At 49.8% G+C, this 21,003-nt stretch overlaps 3 protein-coding genes and 1 long non-coding RNA gene across 5 annotated transcripts; 1 reads left to right on the top strand and 3 right to left on the bottom strand.

Moving 5' to 3' along the window:
* Positions 1 to 61: 61 nt before the first annotated feature.
* On the bottom strand, positions 62 to 1,603 carry LOC145555045 (5-hydroxymethyl-dUMP N-hydrolase-like). Its single transcript, XM_081616186.1, has 3 exons — positions 907 to 1,603; positions 725 to 838; positions 62 to 658 (listed from the first exon to the last, which is right to left on the bottom strand). Exons 1-3 carry the CDS (start codon positions 1,043 to 1,045, stop codon positions 540 to 542), a joined length of 372 nt encoding a protein of 123 aa, XP_081472312.1. The 5' UTR covers positions 1,046 to 1,603; the 3' UTR covers positions 62 to 539.
* Positions 1,604 to 3,938: 2,335 nt separating this feature from the next.
* Positions 3,939 to 8,085, bottom strand: LOC103477416 (5-hydroxymethyl-dUMP N-hydrolase). Its single transcript, XM_008430529.3, is given in 6 exon segments — positions 3,939 to 4,511; positions 4,514 to 4,534; positions 4,601 to 4,633; positions 4,636 to 4,713; positions 4,781 to 4,852; positions 7,950 to 8,085. Coding segments are annotated over 6 exon segments (435 nt in total). The 3' UTR covers positions 3,939 to 4,416.
* LOC103477415 (uncharacterized) lies at positions 5,718 to 8,873 on the top strand. Its single transcript, XR_014091100.1, has 3 exons — positions 5,718 to 5,870; positions 7,762 to 8,398; positions 8,740 to 8,873. It is a non-coding gene; the product is annotated as an uncharacterized LOC103477415 (long non-coding RNA).
* Positions 8,874 to 11,282: 2,409 nt separating this feature from the next.
* On the bottom strand, positions 11,283 to 20,858 carry yipf3 (Yip1 domain family, member 3). 2 transcript variants are annotated; one of them, XM_008430526.3, is made up of 9 exons: positions 20,656 to 20,858; positions 19,551 to 19,829; positions 19,364 to 19,470; positions 19,245 to 19,290; positions 19,071 to 19,163; positions 18,864 to 18,995; positions 18,681 to 18,794; positions 18,419 to 18,542; positions 11,283 to 11,686 (listed from the first exon to the last, which is right to left on the bottom strand). In XM_008430526.3, the coding sequence occupies exons 1-9, from the start codon at positions 20,713 to 20,715 to the stop codon at positions 11,574 to 11,576; spliced, it is 1,068 nt and encodes a 355-aa protein (XP_008428748.1). In that variant the 5' UTR covers positions 20,716 to 20,858; the 3' UTR covers positions 11,283 to 11,573. The 2 variants fall into 2 exon arrangements, with proteins under 2 accessions (XP_008428748.1, XP_008428750.1); XM_008430528.3 differs by having other exon boundaries at positions 19,551 to 19,754; positions 20,656 to 20,851.
* Between the last annotated feature and the right edge of the window lie 145 nt (positions 20,859 to 21,003).

The raw sequence follows: 21,003 nt of genomic DNA, 5'->3' as shown, positions 1-21,003 counted from the left end.
CGCAGTTTGTCATGAATCAGATTCTCTCTGTTTACCCTGAGAAAACATTTCATTTTCACTATTCATCTTGAAACTATTTATGTTTAATGTGAATACAGTCAGATATTCTGCAAAGAACCAGGAAAAGAATCTCCTTTGATGAAAGACCATTTTAATCAAGTTTTGGACAAAGAGACGTTTAATGAAACTGCTGCTGCTCAGATATGAAGCCAAATGGAAACTACAAGCTGAAACATTGAATAATAAAATATCAAAAATCCCCAATAAGGACGAAAGATATTTACACAAAGATATTCCATTCTACTAGACAAACTCTACGTCTTCCCCGTCACCTCTGACCCTTTGTGCTGCTGATGAAGATGATGAAGATGATGAAGATGATGAAGATGATGATGGGTCATCAGGCGCTTTCTGTTTCTTGTAATTTTCAATAAAACAGCAGCAGTGGCTTTTTAGCCACTTTTCCAGAAAAATTCAAACAAACCCCGCCCTGTCCCGGTGGGCGTAACCATGGTGACCGCTGGCGGCGCTCTGATTGGTCAGACCGACTGCAGGCTGCTGAAGAACCGGTCCAGAACCGCCTCCAGCTGGTCCTCACTGTAGTCCACCACCTGGAGGCGCCGGCCGTCCGCCGCCCCTCGGATCATGGCCGACAGCGCTGCGGAGGCAGGAAGTTAACACCCTGACGGCCAATAACGTCAACATAAACAGGAAGTGACCTCACCGCGTCCTGACGACGGCCGGAACAAACACAGCACCTTCTTCTCCTTCATGTCGGCGGCCCGGCCCAACTCGTAGCCGACGCCCAGGGACGGCTGCGTCACCTCGGCAACCACCACTGAGACACACAGGGGTCAGAGGTCAGCGGCCCGCCCCTCTGGGACCGACGCTACGATCCGGTCTTACCGTCAGACTGCTGCAGCCAGGCCAGGTCTCGGTCATGGATGGCTCTGTCGCCCCCTGCTGGGCCCTCCTCTCCTGACCAATCAGAGCACAGCTGGTCAGTGACATCACATGACCAATCAGCAGCAGTGATGCAATTCATCGATCCTGAACCAGTTCCTTCATGAACTAATGAACCTTGTGGCCATGTTGGCCCCTAAAGTCCCCAGCAGCTTTAGGGTTAAAGAGAAGATTTCAAAGTAAAAGCAGATTTGTAGACGTGTCCCCACCAATATTTCCACCTTTCTTCCTTTATGTTCCTGCATGTATTAGCGGACAGTAACTCGGCAGCAGCAGCTCGTTGTGTTCAGAGCATTAACAGCTTCTTAACATTATTGTGCAAAAACGTAAATATCGAGTCCTCAGTGATCTATAGAGGACTGGACGTCATGTGACCTGCTGGACGTCATGTGACCTGCTGGACGTCATGTGACCTGCTGGACGTCATGTGACCTGCTGGACGTCATGTGACCTGCTGGACGTCATGTGACCTGCTGGACGTCACGTGACCTGCTGGGCGCCGCTGCTTTGGCCACGTGGGACCAAGTCACTGTTTTGCAAGTCTCAAGTCCCAGTCAAGTCTCACGTCTCGATTTTAATGACTCGAGTCCAAGTCATGTGACTCGAGTCCAAGTCATGTGACTCGAGTCCAAGTCATGTGACTCGAGTCCAAGTCATGTGACTCGAGTCCAAGTCATGTGACTCACAGGAGGACAGGTGACAGGAGGACAGGTGGACAGGAGGGAGGACAGATGGACAGGAGGGAGGGCAGGTAGGCAGGAGGGCAGGAGGACAGGAGGGCGGGAAGGAGGACAGGTGGACAGGAGGGAGGACAGGTGGACAGGAGGGAGGACAGGTGGACAGGAGGGAGGACAGGTGGACAGGAGGACAGGTGGACAGGAGGACAGGTGTTTAATGGGTTAACACGTGGAGATCTTAAATCTCATAAACTGCAGCAACCAAAACATTTTCTGAGATTCTTCTTCAAACTCAGCAGACAGAAATGCTGCAGATGCTAAAGCTACATTAGCATCATTTCATTAAATCTCCTGCTTGTGGCTCAGAGCAGCAGGTTGAACTCTAACCCTGCAGGGCCGGTTCCAGGCTGATGGGGCCTGGGGCAGAATCTGACTGAGGGCCCCATCAGCAGCTCTAACAGCTTCTGGTTGGATTTAATCTGAGAGGAGATTAAACTCACAGCATCAGATTGTTGCTATGGTAACAAAATAATCCAACTATGAATATCCCTAAACATGTTACAGTTTTATAACATGTTAGTTTTATAACATGTTAGTTTTATAACATGTTACAGTATGCTAGCTGTAGGTTAGCTAGCTGTAGGTTAGCTAGCTGTAGGTTAGCTAGCTGTAGGTTAGCTAGCTGTAGGTTAGCTAGCTGTAGGTTAGCTCGTTGCTGCTGATAATGTGGCAAAAGGATTTTTACACAAAGTTATAAATTATGTGAATCCTCTGTTAAAATTATTTGGAGACTCAGAATCAGTCCGGTTCCGGTCCACATTCAGTCGGTTCGGTTCCGGTCCACATTCAGTCGGTCCGGTTCTGGTCCACATTCAGTCGGTCCGGTTCTGGTCCACATTCAGTCGGTCCGGTTCTGGTCCACATTCAGTCGGTCCGGTTCTAGTCCACATTCAGTCGGTCCGGTTCCGGTCCACATTCTCAGGGGAGAAAGATTCAGTTGGTATAATACACCTGAGAGAAATGATTCATAAAGTCATGAACTTGTTTCATTTTAGTCCAGAGTTGTAGCTGGACCAGAACCAGAACCAGGACCAGGAGGATCCCTCTCACCTGGCTCTGGTTCCTCCTGGTTCTGGTACCAATATATTTTGATGAACTGGGTCGGTTTTGTCTTCAAGGTTCTGGAGCTGCAACCAGAATTCTACTGGTCTGACGGAGGACGATCCAGAACGAGAACCTGGAGAACCGGTGCAGAACCGGACCAGACTGCTCTGATCCAACAGGTCAGACATGAAGCCATCAGGTCCATCAGAACCTTCTGGGTGTTCTCAATCTAGACCCATCCATATAATCCGGGTTTAAACCGGATGTGAGGCAGTTCCGGTCTGCTCCCTCTGATTGGCTCCTTCTCTTGGAACCGAATCAACAAACCCGGAACCGCAGAGCCCTGTGACCTGATCCAGGACTTCTCGAATCCCCAGCAGAACCGGTACCGTTAAACCGGACCGCATGTCCAGGTGAGGTTCGGGTCTCACCTGCCTCCTTTGTGTCTCCGCTCAGGAAGCTCCTCTGTGATCACGTGAGCTCGGTGCAGCCGCCGGAAGCGGACTCCATCAGACTCGTTCATGTTCGGCTCGGCTCGGTTCGGTTTCAGTCAGAGCAGATCTGGACTAACGGTTCAGCGGGATGTTTAGCTGGGCTTCTTCTTCTGCTGCGGTAAAAGCGGAGGGTCGGATTTGCTGCCCCCAGCGGCACAGGAGGGAACTATAGCTGAAAACACGAATCTTCTCGCGAGGTTTCGAGGTTTTTCTCACTGTAGAAGTCCGTTTTCAGGCCAGCTGACGGTTAAATTATTTATTAAGCCATCCGTATCATTTGTCAACAGCTAGATCAGAACCAACAACAATTACTGACCCATTTTCAGCTCCGTTGAGACGTTACATTATCAGTTATAACAATCAGATTAACCCAGAAACAAACTCAACTCAGCTGCTTGTCCCGGATGAGCTGCGGTTCCGTTACTATAGCTACGGTCACACAAAACCTGCCAAAATAAAAGCATATCACCTCCACGGTTGTTGAAATAAGTAACCATACTCTATAAATGATATTTAATCCACGGTGAAAACATGACTCAGATGGAGGCTGATTGATTCTGTTATTGATCGGAAATGTTCTCACCAAAACAAATGGTCCAATAAAATTCAAAGATCAGTTTAACAGGAAGCTGTGACCTCCGCAGTTTGTCATGAATCAGATTCTCTCTGTTTACCCTGAGAAAACATTTCATTTTCACTATTCATCTTGAAACTATTTATGTTTAATGTGAATACAGTCAGATATTCTGCAAAGAACCAGGAAAAGAATCTCCTTTGATGAAAGACCATTTTAATCAAGTTTTGGACAAAGAGACGTTTAATGAAACTGCTGCTGCTCAGATATGAAGCCAAATGGAAACTACAAGCTGAAACATTGAATAATAAAATATCAAAAATCCCCAATAAGGACGAAAGATATTTACACAAAGATATTCCATTCTACTAGACAAACTCTACGTCTTCCCCGTCACCTCTGACCCTTTGTGCTGCTGATGAAGATGATGAAGATGATGAAGATGATGAAGATGATGATGGGTCATCAGGCGCTTTCTGTTTCTTGTAATTTTCAATAAAACAGCAGCAGTGGCTTTTTAGCCACTTTTCCAGAAAAATTCAAACAAACCCCGCCCTGTCCCGGTGGGCGTAACCATGGTGACCGCTGGCGGCGCTCTGATTGGTCAGACCGACTGCAGGCTGCTGAAGAACCGGTCCAGAACCGCCTCCAGCTGGTCCTCACTGTAGTCCACCACCTGGAGGCGCCGGCCGTCCGCCGCCCTCGGATCATGGCCGACAGCGCTGCGGAGGCAGGAAGTTAACACCCTGACGGCCAATAACGTCAACATAAACAGGAAGTGACCTCACCGCGTCCTGACGACGGCCGGAACAAACACAGCACTTCTTCTCCTTCATGTCGGCGGCCCGGCCCAACTCGTAGCCGACGCCCAGGGACGGCTGCGTCACCTCGGCAACCACCACTGAGACACACAGGGGTCAGAGGTCAGCGGCCCGCCCTCTGGGACCGACGCTACGATCCGGTCTTACCGTCAGACTGCTGCAGCCAGGCCAGGTCTCGGTCATGGATGGCTCTGTCGCCCCCTGCTGGGCCCTCCTCTCCTGACCAATCAGAGCACAGCTGGTCAGTGACATCACATGACCAATCAGCAGCAGTGATGCAATTCATCGATCCTGAACCAGTTCCTTCATGAACTAATGAACCTTGTGGCCATGTTGGCCCCTAAAGTCCCCAGCAGCTTTAGGGTTAAAGAGAAGATTTCAAAGTAAAAGCAGATTGTAGACGTGTCCCACCAATATTTCCACCTTTCTTCCTTTATGTTCCTGCATGTATTAGCGGACAGTAACTCGGCAGCAGCAGCTCGTTGTGTTCAGAGCATTAACAGCTTCTTAACATTATTGTGCAAAAACGTAAATATCGAGTCCTCAGTGATCTATAGAGGACTGGACGTCATGTGACCTGCTGGACGTCATGTGACCTGCTGGACGTCATGTGACCTGCTGGACGTCATGTGACCTGCTGGACGTCATGTGACCTGCTGGACGTCATGTGACCTGCTGGACGTCACGTGACCTGCTGGGCGCCGCTGCTTTGGCCACGTGGGACCAAGTCACTGTTTTGCAAGTCTCAAGTCCCAGTCAAGTCTCACGTCTCGATTTTAATGACTCGAGTCCAAGTCATGTGACTCGAGTCCAAGTCATGTGACTCGAGTCCAAGTCATGTGACTCGAGTCCAAGTCATGTGACTCGAGTCCAAGTCATGTGACTCGAGTCCAAGTCATGTGACTCGGGTCCAAGTCATGTGACTCGGGTCCAAGTCATGTGACTCGAGTCCAAGTCATGTGACTCGGGTCCAAGTCATGTGACTCGGGTCCAAGTCATGTGACTCGAGTCCAAGTCATGTGACTCGGGTCCAAGTCATGTGACTCGGGTCCAAGTCATGTGACTCGGGTCCAAGTCATGTGACTCGGGTCCAAGTCATGTGACTCGGGTCTCCACCTGCGCTGCTGCTTTGCATTGAGTCTGGAAAATGACACAATCAGGCACAGAATCTGAAAAGGGGACGTAATGTTTTGCTATGGATGGTCAACGCTACGATAGCAAGATAAGAATCTCACAGGTCAGTAAAATGTTTTAATTTAAAAATCTAAAGTGTCGAGTAGGTTAGTAGCCTAATGCTGTAGCTTGACTTGGACGGCCATAACATGAACCCGCTGCGTGTTTCGGTTCAGTTAACTCAAAAATAAGGCCAAACATCCACTTTCTGACAGATCATCAGTAAAGCAGCTGTTTAAAGTAGCTAACAAACCACCGCTGGCATCAGGACCAAACTGTTTATATCCAGAGATGTAGATATTTCACATGTAGATATTTCACATGTAGATATTTCACATGTAGATATTTCACATGTAGATATTTCACACATCCAACGTCGGCACTTTAATTCAAGCCAAAATGTATAGAAACAGGATAATAGAAGTGGGGGCTCCGGCCGTTAGATTCCTGAACTGTTTGGTTCAGTGGAATCTAACGATGCCCAGTAATGGCGCCGCAGGTTCACGTCACTAGCTGTAGCGGCTAATGGCCGCCGTCCGGTCCAGGAGCAGCGATGGTCACTCTGCTCCCTGACCTCTCGTGTATGAGAGGACAGGGACAGGGACAGGACAGGACAGGACAGGACAGGACAGGACAGGACAGGCTCTCGTTAAAATCAGGTAGTAAAAGGCAACTACATTATTGTGATATCACAGAAAATGTTGGTGGATTTTGTCATTGTTTAACTGTAAGAAAGTGTTGAGCAAATCTGCACTCATTCCATAAATTAGAATATGTTAGTAATTCCATCACCAAGTCAAAGACATTAACTAGAACATTTCTGAAGAAGTTCAAAGTGTGCCCATGGGTTGGATCCCAGCGTTCTGATGCTGAGATTTAGCATTAATGCTCAGCTTAGCTCAAATAGCATGTGGAAAATCTCAAGCATGGTGACTAATTTGGATTTACTCCATTCAGTAGGTTTAAACTAGTGTATAAGCTAAAAGGAGCCAAAATGCTAATGTTAGCCTAAATGCTGTCAGTAGCATGTGGGCTATCACTAGCATGATGTCTTACATTGACTTTCTCCATTCAATATACTAAACATGGCTAACCCATAAACACAGCTAAAAAACTTATTTTGAGGAGAAGGCTAATGCTAGCTAGCTAGTGCTTTGCTCCACAAGGCAGAGCACTAGCGGGGGAAGTGCTAATGTTAGTGCCAACATGGAGAACAATAGGTGCTACCATGCATTGCTATGGCAGGCCCCAATTAGACAGCTGATGTTTAAACATCTTTACAGCTCTTAGTGTGTTTAATAGCTGATAAAGGTTTAATTTTTTAAAGGTGCTATTAATCTGATGAGCCATATCAGGACGTATATCCTAATTCATTGAGTCAGCCTGTATGGCTTTCACATTTCAGTGTTGGCTGTAGCACAAAAACACCTTCCAGTCACATGTGGTGCAGCACAGCCCTCCTCTTCCTCACCAACTGGCAGCACAAAGTTACACCCTTGTACTAGACCAGGGGTGGGTAACTCCAGGCCTGCAGGGTCTCCTGCAACCTTTAGATGTGTCTCAACTTCAACACTCCTGAGTCAAATAATGAGGTCGTTAGCAGGACTGTGGAGAACCTGCCTGCCCTGAGGAGGAGACTCAGCTGTTGGGTTGAAGTGTGTTGGACCAGAGAGACATTAAGAGCTGCAGGACTCCGGACCTCCAGGACCAGGACTGGCTGAGAGGTTTGGAAGGAGAGGACACACCTTCAATGCATATATTAAAATGAGGAAAACGCCTCTTAATAAAAGTCTGCACTTCACAGCAACAAGCCGTTCCCAAAGGAACCTTTGCTTTTAATGTCTGTTTATGGTTTGAACTTGTGGATGATTTGGATGTGATGCTGATCTGTTTTCCTATGAATAAAACTAGACATGTCTGGGTTGTTCTCTGTGGTTTCCACTGGGTTCATGCAGAACTCTGGATTCGGGAGACTAGAGGAAACCAACGAGCAAAGAAGGTTAACAGCGTGAATCCTCTAGTATTAAAAGCCTCTAACAGCATCATCTGAACCAGGTGGAGAACTGAAACACGCCCTTCCTGATGTAGAGGAACCCGGCAGGTTCTTGTCCGTCAACAACTCAAGTGCGCATGCGCGTCCCACCTGAGTCTCTGAGCTCGGCGCTGGCCACGTGCTCGGTTAGCACGCTCCCGTATCTGTGCAGCTCGTTCACGATCCTCTGGTAGAGCTGCTGGTCCGACCTGCCGCCCCGGATGCTGCCGCAGAAATAGATCTTCATCCTGGACCAGGACTGGTTCCGAACCGCCTTTAGTCTGGACCTGCTGTCCTCGTCTGCTTCTATAGTTCTGTTGGCTGTCTAACCCGAGGTTTCCACTTCCGGCCTCTTCCCGCGCGGAGCTCTGTTTCCTCCATACACATATAGAGTAAACCCGCATTGGCTGCTCCGGCGCAGGAAATACGGCGGCCATCTTGGAGAGGTCGTCCCTCCTACTTTGCTCAATCAAAACAGCAGAAGATGCCTCAGCACTGAGGATATTGTTGTTCTGATCGATGGACTATTGATGTGAGGCTCCACAGACAACATTTCACAAGTAAGATGAACATATTATTGTGTATATATTGTGATTAGAATATTACTTTACTGTATTTATGTCCACTGGCGAGATACCAGCTAATATTAGCTACAGTGCTCGGTGTAATACGGGTTCAGCCGCTATGAAGGATAACTGAGATTCTGTAAATCTAAAATAATTATTCTCTAACATTGACTTAGATTATCTGACACAAGAGCCTATATTAGAAATGAAACAATGTAACACATATTATAAAACTTATATTATGTGTTATAACATTCACCAGCAAAGTTTACACAGGTGGTAAAGACTATTATTTATATGTAATTCATCCTAAATCTTCCGGTTTTGTTTTGAAGGTTTCCTAAAGACACGATGTGAGGAAGAAGAGGGAGAATCTATAAAGAGAGACGATTCACTGCAGGATGAATCACATCGGAGTTTGGACTCAATCTGCTGCTGAATCTCTGAAGATAGAACTCATCTGCTGGAAAACACACTATATATATATATATATATATATATATATATATATGTATGTATATACAACATGTATCCAATATATATTATTCAGCATTAATCTTTTTTTGTGTGTTTGTATAGTTATATAAATATGTATTGATATTACTAAATAATGTATTAAATAAATGATGAACGGCTGTGTGTTTGTAATCTGCTCATCATTCATCAATATCAGAATATTCCATCCTATTCTATTGTTATAGCCACTAATCATATTTAAATATGATGAACTATGTATTAAAAACATACTTAAATAATACAATTGTTTATAATGTAGCTTTGATAGATGATTGAATTTGGTTTCCAGCAACAAAAAAGCGTGTTATGATCGATTAAATGCGCTGATACGTCATTGTGCTGCTAAACACATAAGCTGAGTGGAGTGGTGGACCGTTCCAAGATGGCCGCCCTAAATCTCGTCAGCGACAATAGGGAGAAGGACCTCGCTGCAGCAAACCGGAAGGGGCGGGACGGACCACTGTCAGCCTCTTACCTTGTTTGTAAATGGGACCGTTGCACTCCGGAAGTGAAGGGGGCGCTATTTCCTGTATCATCCGCGGTCTCCCGTTTTAATTTTCTTTTTAAATCTGTGATTTAGCTTCATCTGTAGGAAGGAGTTTCTCTCTCTGCATGTATTTGAACTTCTCTCTTTTATTTACTTCAGCGCAGCTCAGCTTTTAAATATTTCTGTTGGTTTCTGTGTTCTTCTAAATCTGCTTCTTTTTCACATCTTTTCGGGCCTGCAGTGCTACTGCCTCTAGTGGCGTGGTGGTGGTAGCACAACTAATATAAATACATTACTAAATCAGAATACCAAAGTCTTGATTATTTATTATTAATTCTCGCATAACTGGAACAGCAAAAGATAAAGTCCCTCACAAAGCACCATACCTTTTAATTTTATTAAGGAAGTAGAGCTAATTAAATGACATAAAACCTGAAAGTGGTTCCAGTTTCACTCGTTGGCCAACCTGTTGAAACTATGGCAAATTTTAAATACCTTAACATTTTAACAGTGAGTTAAAATGTTAAAACTTAAAAATTTAACTTAAGTTTTAAGTCATCTCAAGTTTTAACTGCTGAGTTTTAGCTTTTCATCTCCTCAGCTGGTTTGGTCACATGAGCTGCTGACTAACAGACAATATTTTCAGAATATTTGGAGAAGCAGGAAAAACAATAGCAGGTAAAAAGTGGTGAAACCAAAAGCATCTCTGTCTAAACATCCTCTTTTCTCAGTTTGAGCTCCTGAAGGCGTCACCGTTTCCTCTGGTTAATATAAAACATCTATTAGACGTCATTCACTGACAGTGCAATAATTATTCTGAGCCAAATTAAATGATAACATTTACCTGTAGCATGCTAAGTGTTTACTTGATGCACTAATTGTTGATATTATGATTCTATTAATTAATTTTATTGTTTTAGAGTCAAAGAAAAATTTCCACCTCAAAGACTAAATAGTTTAATCATATTTTTCCTATATATTGGACTCTACCAACAAAACAAAAATGTGGATTATTGCTTGTTTAACAATCCTGGTTATTTGTCTGTGAAGCTAATTAGTTTGTTAGTTATTGACTTTTGCTCAATTAAATTTTTTTATGCATACATTGTATATGGTATTTTTATTGATCATGTTTTTCATGTCTTATTTCTTTACTTCCTCCTATAAGTGATGGAGATGTATAGATATTATTTATAATGTATAATAAAGGTGTTATTTATGTCACCTAATTAGCTTTACACCCTGAAGAAAAATGTGGTATTTTAGAAGATAATTTATCTTTCACGTTGCCAGAAATGGCGAAATTAATAGTAAAGATTTTGTGGTATTCTCGTTTAGTGACATAATTATATTAGTTGTGCTACCACCACCACGCCACTAGAGGCAGTAGCACTGCAGGCCCGAAAAGATGTGAAAAAGGAGCAGATTTAGAAGAACACAGAAAGCTACGGAAATTGTTAAAATCTGAGCTGCGCTGAAGTAAATAAAAGAGAGAAGTTCAAATACATGCTGAGAGAGAAACTCCTTCCTACGGATGAAGCTAAATCACAGATTTAAAAAGAGAATTATAACGGGAGGCCGCGGATAATATAGGAAATAGCGCCCCCTTCACTTCCGGAGTGCAACGGTCCCATTTACAAATAAGGTACGAGGCTGGCAGTGGTCCGTCCCGTCCCTTCCTGTTTGCTGCAGCGAGGTGGACTTGATCAACTCCCTGCAGCTGGACTCCTCCACTGCTCTGTCTGGCCTGTTGGGTCTGCTGGGTTCTGGAGGGGAACCCGGCCTCGGACCATCGAGTTCCTCTGATTCTCTGCCGTTTGTTATGGTAGGGTGCGCCGCCTGCTGGCAGAAATACAGGACTGGACCTGCTGCCGGTTCAGAACCAGTAGATGGGAATCAGATCTTTATTAACATGTTGAACACACTGACATGTTTGATTTCTAACTGACTCAAACACAACATCTGACCATCTGTAATAAACAACAACATGATAATAATAATAAACAATAATAAAGATGATGGAGAGCAGAAGGAGAAAAAAACACAGAGGAAGCAGAGAACCAGAGGCAAAGTTCTGCTGAAGGGGACCGGGTCCAGAAGGTCTGGGCAGAGCGGCCCTCACTGGGCCCAGTCACCAGTCCCTCACTGGGCCCAGTCACCGGTCCCTCACTGGGCCCTCCCCAGGCTCCTGGCGGTGGCGTTCAGGGTCACCTGGTGAACGTCTCGGGCCACCCTCTCCATGGCAGCCGGGTCGGGTCCTCCCAGAGAGTCCAGCAGACCTGGAACAGAACCAAGCAGAACATGAGTCGGTTCTGACCCAAATGGGACATGGAGGTGCAGAACCGGGCCGCGATATGTCGACTGAAACCAACACATGGAGTCTCCACTGGTATAAGCATCAGTTTTTCTATGTATGATGGTTAAACTGGGTGAACTGGTTCTAGGGCTGAAACGATTCCTTGAGTGAATCGAGTTCCTCGATTATTAAAGTTCCTCGAACAACATTTACCTGTCCGGAAGCCTCGTTAAATTATGTTTCATCATTTAGCCGCCGTGTTCCGGCCGGGTCGTTATTTGGGTTGAGCGGAGCTCCGACTTCCGCCTGAGTTGTTGACGGAAGCTACGTGTTGGCGGCATAACGTCCAGTTTTCCAGTTCGGCCTGGGAGGATTTTACTGATTCATGATTATGTCCGGGTTTTGTCGTTTTTCGGGGACCAATAAGCTCCTTAAAATGACGGGAGCTGCCGGTTCAGAGCGAACGGTGGGATCATTTACACGGTGAGGATGGACTGAACACGGCGGGAGGCTTCAGATGCGTAGCTTCACTGAAAATACCGGAACACATTTCATATCGTCCTGGTCGCAACCAAAGGGTGGCGAAGAGCATCGTGACGTCACCGTTTCTGTGTGACGGACTAAGGAGTCAAACCCCGTCGCCAACATGAACACAGAGCTATACACTCATATTTTCAGTGAGTGTTTCACTACAGGGTTTAAAACAGGCTTAGCTGAAGCGAGCGAGAGAGCAAAGCTCAGCCGGGATGATATGTTGTTACCACTGCGTAGCTCCACAGCCGCCCAGGCAGGGCAGCCACTCAGGCAGGGCAGCCATCCAGGAAGGGCAGCCGCCCAGGGCAGGGCAGCCACCCAGGCAGGGCAGCCATCCAGGAAGGGCAGCCGCCCAGGGCAGGGCAGCCGCCCAGGCAGGGCAGCCGCCCAGGGCAGGGCAGCCGCCCAGGCAGGGCAGCCGCCCAGGCAGGGCAGCCATCCAGGAAGGGCAGCCGCCCAGGGCAGGGCAGCCGCCCAGGCAGGGCAGCCGCCCAGGCAGGGCAGCCATCCAGGAAGGGCAGCCGCCCAGGCAGGGCAGCCACCCAGGCAGGGCAGCCATCCAGGAAGGGCAGCCGCCCAGGGCAGGGCAGCCATCCAGGGCAGGACAGCCGCCCAGGCAGGGCAGCCGCCCAGGGCAGGGCAGCCATCCAGGAAGGGCAGCCGCCCAGGGCAGGGCAGCCATCCAGGCAGGGCAGCCGCCCAGGGCAGGGCAGCCATCCAGGAAGGGCAGCCGCCCAGGGCAGGGCAGCCATCCAGGGCAGGACAGCCGCCCAGGCAGGGCAGCCACCCAGGCAGGGCAGCCATCCAGGAAGGGCAGCCGCCCAGGGCAGGGCAGCCATCCAGGGCAGGACAGCCGCCCAGGCAGGGCAGCCGCCCAGGGCAGGGCAGCCATCCAGGAAGGGCAGCCACCCAGGGCAGGACAGCCGCCCAGGCAGGGCAGCCGCCCAGGGCAGGGCAGCCATCCAGGAAGGGCAGCCGCCCAGGGCAGGGCAGCCATCCAGGGCAGGACAGCCGCCCAGGCAGGGCAGCCGCCCAGGGCAGGGCAGCCATCCAGGAAGGGCAGCCGCCCAGGCAGGGCAGCCGCCCAGGGCAGGGCAGCCATCCAGGCTATGGTAAAAACACCAGAACACTAAGCATCCAAGGTTGGTGGCCCAATAATAAAGCCGGAAATTGGAAAAGGCTAACCCCCTCTGCTGTTTAGGTTTTTGGAGTTGTAATTTATTAAGCCTTGGGCGTTTACCCTGCCAAATGAAGGATGAGAAAATCGAGTCCAGTTCATTAAAGTATTAGGAATAAAGATAGGCAATGCCTGGAAGAGGTATAGAAATTTGGGTAGTATATTCATTTTGATGGAGTTGATACGTCCCACAAGGGACGTGGAAAAGGGCGTCCACTTTGTGAGGGATCCCTTCACTTGGTCCAACAGTTGGATCAAATTCTCTTTGAACAGGTTTTTATGTGTTTTTGTCACTGTGATCCCAAGGTAGGTGAATTTTTGTCTTTCAATTCTGAGCGGCAAGTTAGCAAAATATGACAAATTAGCTTTATTGCCTATGGGGAAAAGCTCACTTTGGTAAGGTTCGACCCAGAAATCTGACCGACTTGGCTAAATATGTCGAGAGCAAAAGGCAGTGAGGTTAATGGTTTGTAAATAAAAAGTAAAAGGTCATCTGCATAAAGCGACACTTTATGTTCCATGTCATTCCTCCAAATGCCGGATATCTCTACTGGTCTTAAGTGCAACGTGTAGGGGCTCTGTGGCCAGATCAAACAGCAGGGGGCCAAGAGGACAGCCCTGACGGCTGCCTCTTTGTAGCTTAAATGGTTTTGAAGTCTGAAAATTGGTATGAACCGTGGCAGGCGGTAGCTGGTATAATAATTTAATCCATGAAATGAAGTTTCCTCCAAAGCCAAAGGACTGCAAACCGATAGTCAAACTCAACCCGGCCAAAGGCTTTTCAGCGTCCAGAGAGACGACACACTCAGCCGAGCCTGTGGCACCGGAATAAACAAGCAGCCTTCTAACATTAACATATGAGTGCCGACCTTTAATGAAACCTGTTTGGTCTTTTGAAATAACTCATGGTAAAACAGTTTCAAGACTACGGGCAAGAATTTTGGATAAAATTTTACATCTGCATTTAGGAGAGAGATGGGTCTGCATGAGGTTCATTCCACTGGATCTTTGCTCCTTGTTTAACACCATCAGTGCGGGTGGAGCTGAGCTGCACAGAGAGCAAGTCTGAGAATTGTTGGAAAGATTCTGAGGGGAGACCATCCGGACCCGGGCATTTGCCAGATTGAGGCAGTTGCTAGGGAGATTCTGTCTGGGAGATGGTTCATCTAACTGGTTCTTAATTTCTGGTGAGATTGCAGGAATGTGAAGTTTAGCTAGAAAGTCATCAATTATGTTAGAATTGGTTTGTGAGCTGTAGAAAAGTCCCTAAATGCATCATTAATGTGTCCATGATCTGTGACTATACTGCCGTCTTGTTCTTGAAAGAGTTCGCCCTGGAGCCCTTGAGCATGGCTGCTAAAAGTTTATCGGCTGTGTCGCCATGCACGTAAAATTTGGATTTGTTATGTAAAAGCAGGCGTTCAGCTGAGTGTGTTGTCAACAGCCTTGTTCAACACGCCTTGTGAACACTGATTCACTGCATATTTTACATCAACCTCTTTGATTTGTTGGATTCGGTTCTGTTCATAGGTGGACTGTGTTTTAATTTTTGCTGAAAAGGCAATAATCTGGCCTCTGATGTAGGCCTTAAAGGTATCCCATACCACAAGGCTGGAGATCTCTTGGGAAGAGTTGGCAGCAAAAATAAACCGTATCTCGTCTTGAATACACTTTACAAGGTTGTCATCAGACAGCAGGGTTGGACTGAGACGCCATGGTCCAGTTCTTAGGGGGAAGGGACAGGGACAGAGTGAGAGGGGCGTGGTCCCAAATAACTATGATAGTTACTAGAGCAGATCTGCTGCAGCCATTTAGGATCTGGAATAAAATAATCGATTCTTGAATAAGTGAGTACTCCCTCTTGTCGGGACTTAAAGCACGCCACACAGCCCGTCCTCGGATAGAAAGGTTCGGATGACTGATGCCCCCCAGGACCAGTGAGTATTTATTGAGGTCAGGTAGGGAGGAAAATAGTTGTTTTAAAAAGTTCTCCTCTGTACTGGGAGCGTAAACATTGACCAGAGTGCCGTTTCCCACTCACTATAATAAACCTGCCGTGTTTATCAGCCACCACATTCCCAGCCTCAAACGGAGTATTCTGGCTGATCAGTGTGGAGACCCCTCGTGCCTTAACCTGGAAATGGGAGTGAAAACATGGACCCTCCAGCACGATATTCCCCGTCCTGCAGAAACACCACATGTGTATTGAATCGTTTATATGGGAGAAAACCTTCCTTCTCTTCACTGGGTGGTTTAAACCTTTGACGTTCCAACTTAAAAGATTAAAATGCCGACTCGTGGTGACAGAGTTTGTGCGTTAGCTTATTTTGATAGGTATGGTGTCAGCATGGCAGGCAGAGATTGAAACAGAAGAGATGAAGAAAAATGACGGTACCCTGCGAGAACCACCAGCAGTGACCCTACCCGCCCAAACATAAACAGCTGCCAAACGGAAAACAACAATGTGGCAGAAAGCTCTTCAAACGTTACGTCCCAGAGATCCAATCTTCCCGTAACTAACTCCTCGAAATCAGAAGAACAGAGCTACCTACAGCAAACTAACCGCCCAGTGACAGATTTTAAGACACTCTAGAAAAATAGTAATGTAATGAATTTAAAGCAACAACAGCATGGAGAGGCTCCAGATACCCTCCATTCATAAGGTCCAGTCCCAGCCAGAAGGATGGCCAGAATAAGTCCATGGTTAATAAGGTAAGATGACGACAGGCTATATTTACGGACCTGCTGCAGCCCGCCTGTTTCTGGAGGAAGCCTCGGTAAAACCTTTACTGGTTTCCTGTGGTTTTGGAAGCCTCTTGATGAACTGTCGAGCCTCCTCCACCGAACCCATTGCGTTCTGCGAAGACGGGCTGGGAAGAGAAGAGCTGGCTCCAAGCCCCGCTTGAAGAGCTCCGCCATGATGTCCTTGTACTCCGCCCGTTGGGCCAGGACGTCTGGGCTTTGTCCTCCACAATACGAAGAGACGCACCTTTGTAGTCGAGCTTTCCTCTCTTCCTGGCTTCCCGAACGATGAGGTCTTTGGTCAGGTATCGATGGTGGCGACAGATCTGCGGGCGAGGAGGACGTCCTGCGGGCCGTTTAGCTGCCAGGGAGCGGTGCGCTCGGTCGGGTTCTGGTGGGGTCGGGAGCACCTCTTTCCCAAACAGCTCACACAGAGCTCAGTGTGTTCTGGCAGACCGAGGATGCGGATGTTCTGCCGTCTGCTACGGCTCTCCAAGTCAGCCACTTTGTCTTTTAGCTTAGCATTTTCTTCACGGAGAGCCGCACATGAGTCTTCGAGGCTCCAAAGAGGAGACTCGCTCTGCCTGTTCATCCAGGGTCTGCCGCATCTGGTCCAGCTTGGAGCTCAGCATGTTGGCAGAAGACCTGAACTCGGATTCCAGGTCCTCACCGTGCTGCTGAGGCAGCGATGGCCTCCAGCGTTAGGCCACGTCCTCCTTCTTTCGCGCTCTTACAGGCCATAACTGGTGGGTAAATAACCAAAATGCTGTTTTTGGTTGGTGGGTGGCGTAAAATTAGGTTTCTGTGGGGTGAATTTAGTTAAAAGGCTGGGATTTTCCGGAGCAGTCCGTTGGTACGTCTACCCTGTCCGCATGGCAAACCGGAAGACTTTATCTTTTTTATCGAATTACCCGATTAATCGTAAGAACAATCGATACATTACTGGATTACTAAAATATTAGTTTACAACAGCCCTGACTGGTTCCACCAACCATCAGGTATGAATTGTTTTCATACGTTTTCGGCGTCTAACGGAACCGCTTCGTTCCACCGGGACGCTTCTGGAGCGATCGTCTCATCAAACCCAGGAAACCGATTCATTAAAGCAAAACAGGCCGTGACGTGGTTAACCGCTTCAGCAGGCCAGCAGGGGGCGCGATGCGGCCAGCAGGGGGCGATGCGGCCAGCAGGGGGCGCGATGCGGCCAGCAGGGGGCGCGATGCGGCCAGCAGGGGGCGCGATGCGGCCAGCAGGGGGCGCGATGCGGCCAGCAGGGGGCGCGATGCGGCCAGCAGGGGGCGCGATGCGGCCAGCAGGGGGCGCGATGCGGCCAGCAGGGGGCGCGATGCGGCCAGCAGGGGGCGCGATGCGGCCAGCAGGGGGCGCAGCGGCCAACAGGGGGCGCGATGCGGCCAGCAGGGGGTGCGATGCGGCCAGCAGGGGGCGATGCGGCCAGCAGGGGGCGATGCGGCCAACGGGGCGCGATGCGGCCAACGGGGCGCGATGCGGCCAGCGGGGGGCGATGCGGCCAGCAGGGGGTGCGATGCGGCCAGCGGGGGGCGATGCGGCCAGCAGGGGGCGATGCAGCCAACAGGGGGCGATGCGGCCAACGGGGCGCGATGCGGCCAACGGGGCGCGATGCGGCCAGCGGGGGGGCGATGCAGCCAACAGGGGGCGATGCGGCCAACAGGGGGCGCGATGCGGCCAGCAGGGGGCGCGATGCGGCCAACAGGGCGCGATGCGGCCAGCGGGGCGCGATGCGACCAACAGGGGGCGATGCGGCCAACGGGGCGCGATGCGGCCAGCAGGGGGCGATGCGGCCAACAGGGCGCGATGCGGCCAGCAGGGGGCGCGATGCGGCCAGCAGGGGGCGCGATGCGGCCAGCAGGGGGCGCGATGCGGCCAGCAGGGGGCGCGATGCGGCCAGCTCATGTGTGAGATCATCTCTGTGTTTAAATCACATTTGAAGGATTTCCTACTTTCATCTCCTGAATGTTTCCAGAGTTGAGCCAGGCTGATGGTCTAGTCAAATCACGATGCATCGGACTGTCTCCTCTGCTGCCATCAGTGCTTTGCTCACATTATTTCTAGACCAGAACAGAAATTTATCTGCAGATGTTAAACTCACCTGCAGTCAGGGGTAGCTGATCCTGACCCTGACCCGGTTCTGGTTCTGACCCGGTTCTGACCTGGTGCTGACCCTGACCTAATGCTGAACCTGACCCAGTCCTGACCCGGTTCTGGCCCTGACCCGGTGCTGACCTTCCAGGATGCGGTGGTAGCTGAAGTGCAGGTACAGCAGGAAGCTCATGTGCAGCAGCGCCAGCGAACCGCAGAGCAGCAGCCGTGGCGTCTGGCCCACCGTCCGGGAGAGCAGCACCGCCACCTGCAGGACACACAGGGAATGAGGAGCAGGGGCTGATGGGAAACGGGGCTGAGGCAGGGGCTGATGGGAAACGGGGCTGAGGCAGGGGCTGATGGGAAACGGGGCTGAGGCAGGGGCTGATGGGAAACGCAGTCCTACCATGCGCAGCGTGGACAGTCCTCCCAGCAGCAGCCACAGGCCGTAGAACAGGAAGTGAAAGTGGATATTGTAGGTGACCAGGAGGACCACGCAGTGCCCGAACAGGCCGTAACCCTGGCGACAGGAGACAGGAAGTGATGTCAGGGTGTCATGGTGAGTTGTAGAGAGGGCGGTGGTACCCACCAGCAGGGAGAGCATCTGCAGCAAGGTGATCTGAGCGTTGACCAGGTAGGCCAAGAAGAAGATGAAGCAGGAAACGCCCAGCCAGTAGCCGAAACACGTCCCGATGGCCGTCCCCATCAGGGTGCCCTCCACCTGGGGACGGAGGGAGGGACAGGTGAGGGCAGGTGAAGGCAGGTGAGGGAGGAGGCGGACTGAGCGCGTCCTTACGATGACGGTCCCAGAAGTCTTCATGCCGTGCAGCAAGATGGCCACCAGGGTGAAGACCAGCATCAGCGGGCCGTACAGCTCACCCGCCACCTTCTGCAGGGGAAGCACAGCGGCTCACCTGGAGCTCACCTGGAGAGGGCGGGGCTTATTGCAAAAAGGAAGGGTGGGGTTTACCTGGGGGAAGGTGATCATGCGGACAGGTATCATGGACTCCAGCAGCCTGGCGGGGGGAAAGGCTAGCTTAGTGTGGGAACAGGAAGCAGCTGACAGGACACAGGAAGTGGAGTTCTCACCTGCAGCGCACCTGTGCGGGCTCCACGTCGAAGTATGGCCTGAGGATGTCGATGTTGGCGTAGAGGTTGAAGGCTCTGGACGCCTGCCGCTTCCCCGCCTGCCACACCTGGAGGGAACCGAGGGAGGGGGCGGGGCTTACAGCATCCTGCCGTCGCCATAGCAACATTCCAGCGCCCACGCACTCACCTCGTCCGCCACCTGCCGACCCAGCTGACCTTTTAGCCCCTTCACACCAAGGAAGTCGTCAGCGCCGTCGGCGTCGGCGGCCGCCGCCTCCTCGGCCACTTCCTGCTCCTCCCTCATCCTCTGGTGCAGCTCGCCCACGTCCTCGAAGCTGGAGCCCGACGTGTCGTCCATGTTCTCCATGTCGATGACCGCCGCGCCGCCGCCCTGAGGACGCAGCACAGCGGGTTCTGATACCGGGCCGGCTGTGGTCCGTTTGAGTTCCAGGACCTCCAGCTGTTCCTGGTACCGGGTCAATATCATCAGAACCATTAAACTGGTGTCTGAGTTTATTAGTAAATTCGGTAGTTTCAGATTTTTGTGGAATTATCGTCCAGGTTCATTTTCTAAACTTCAGAAAAGGAAAACAGATGAAAAATCTGCAGATATTCAGTATTAATTCTGCTGTCATGGCAGAATTTACCATTATTTTTATTGGATCAAATGTTTTATTCGATTAATTCTCAGAATAATCGATTACTAAAATATTTACAACAGTCCTAACCAGAAAATGAACCGGGTCTTTCAGAACCAGCAGAGGTCCAGATGTTGGGTCCAGAAACACTTTGATGGCTTCAGACCCGGTTCAGTCCAGCTGAACAAACTCAACCAGAACCGTCAAGGTTCCCATTGCCCCGGTTCTAGTCTTAGCAGAACCGGGTTTATTTTTGGTTTCAGGCCTAAACTGACCAGAACCGAGGAGAGGTCCGGTACATTTCTGTGAAATTCAGGATCTGGATAAAATTCTGGTTCCAGGATTTAATGAATCGGTTCTGGAGTCGTTTAAATAAATAAAGAATACCTCCATAACCTTCGGATGGACTGATGCCGGGTCAGTGTTCGAACCTGTGATCAGAACCTGATGGCAATACCGGATCAGAAGCTCCTGATCCGGTCAGACCCGTTCCTCCAGTTAGCATGTCAGCAGGGTCGGTTGGTTCAGTCAGCGGAGGCTAACGTTAGCTCAGCCAGTTGGGTTATCTGCTGGCCGGACTGCTGTTAGTTAGCCTCCCGGTAAGCTAGCTGCTAGTTACCCCAGGTTAGCTCCGGCGGCACCTGTTTGACCCACCTGGATGAGCTGGTCGTCGAACCCTCCCCATGGCTCCGTGCTCCGGCTCCCGGCAGACATCCTCACGCGGCAGCAGCAGCTCCGGGTTCCGGGGTTCGGACAGTCCCTGGTTCTGGTGTCTGTGGATGTCTGTCAGACTCTAAGCTGGACCGGAACCGATCACATCCGCCGATGTTTGTGTTTGTGACGTCACAGAGCCTTCGTGGACAATGGAGATATCGCGAGGCTTCCATTCATGATGGGAATTCCGGCGCCGTTCTGAGATCCGAGTCAAGCGGCTGAGTTTACCACAGAGATTCATTTGCTCTACTGCTATGGAGAGCCATTTTAGCCTAAATAAATGAGTAA

Source organism: Poecilia reticulata, chromosome 15 (genome assembly GCF_904066995.2).
Source record: "Poecilia reticulata chromosome 15, P_reticulata-male-v2, whole genome shotgun sequence".
NCBI classification, from domain to species: Eukaryota; Metazoa; Chordata; class Actinopteri; order Cyprinodontiformes; family Poeciliidae; genus Poecilia; species Poecilia reticulata.
Note: the sequence above shows the minus strand (reverse complement) of the source record. Positions and strands in the feature narration are given on the sequence as shown.

Bases quoted from the DNA above. Each gene is read 5' to 3' on its own strand.
- LOC145555045 (XM_081616186.1), bottom strand. From the start codon at position 1,045: ATGAATTGCATCACTGCTGCTGATTGGTCATGTGATGTCACTGACCAG. The intron at 839-906 runs GTAAGACCGGAT...TGTGTGTCTCAG, and splicing joins CTGGCTGCAGCAGTCTGACG to TGGTGGTTGCCGAGGTGACG. The intron at 659-724 runs GTGAGGTCACTT...CTGCCTCCGCAG, and splicing joins CCGGCCGTCGTCAGGACGCG to CGCTGTCGGCCATGATCCGA.
- yipf3 (XM_008430526.3), bottom strand. From the start codon at position 20,715: ATGTCTGCCGGGAGCCGGAGCACGGAGCCATGGGGAGGGTTCGACGAC. The intron at 19,471-19,550 runs GTGAGTGCGTGG...GGTTCCCTCCAG, and splicing joins GTCGGCAGGTGGCGGACGAG to GTGTGGCAGGCGGGGAAGCG. The intron at 11,687-18,418 runs GTCAGCACCGGG...GTTCTGTTCCAG, and splicing joins CTACCACCGCATCCTGGAAG to GTCTGCTGGACTCTCTGGGA.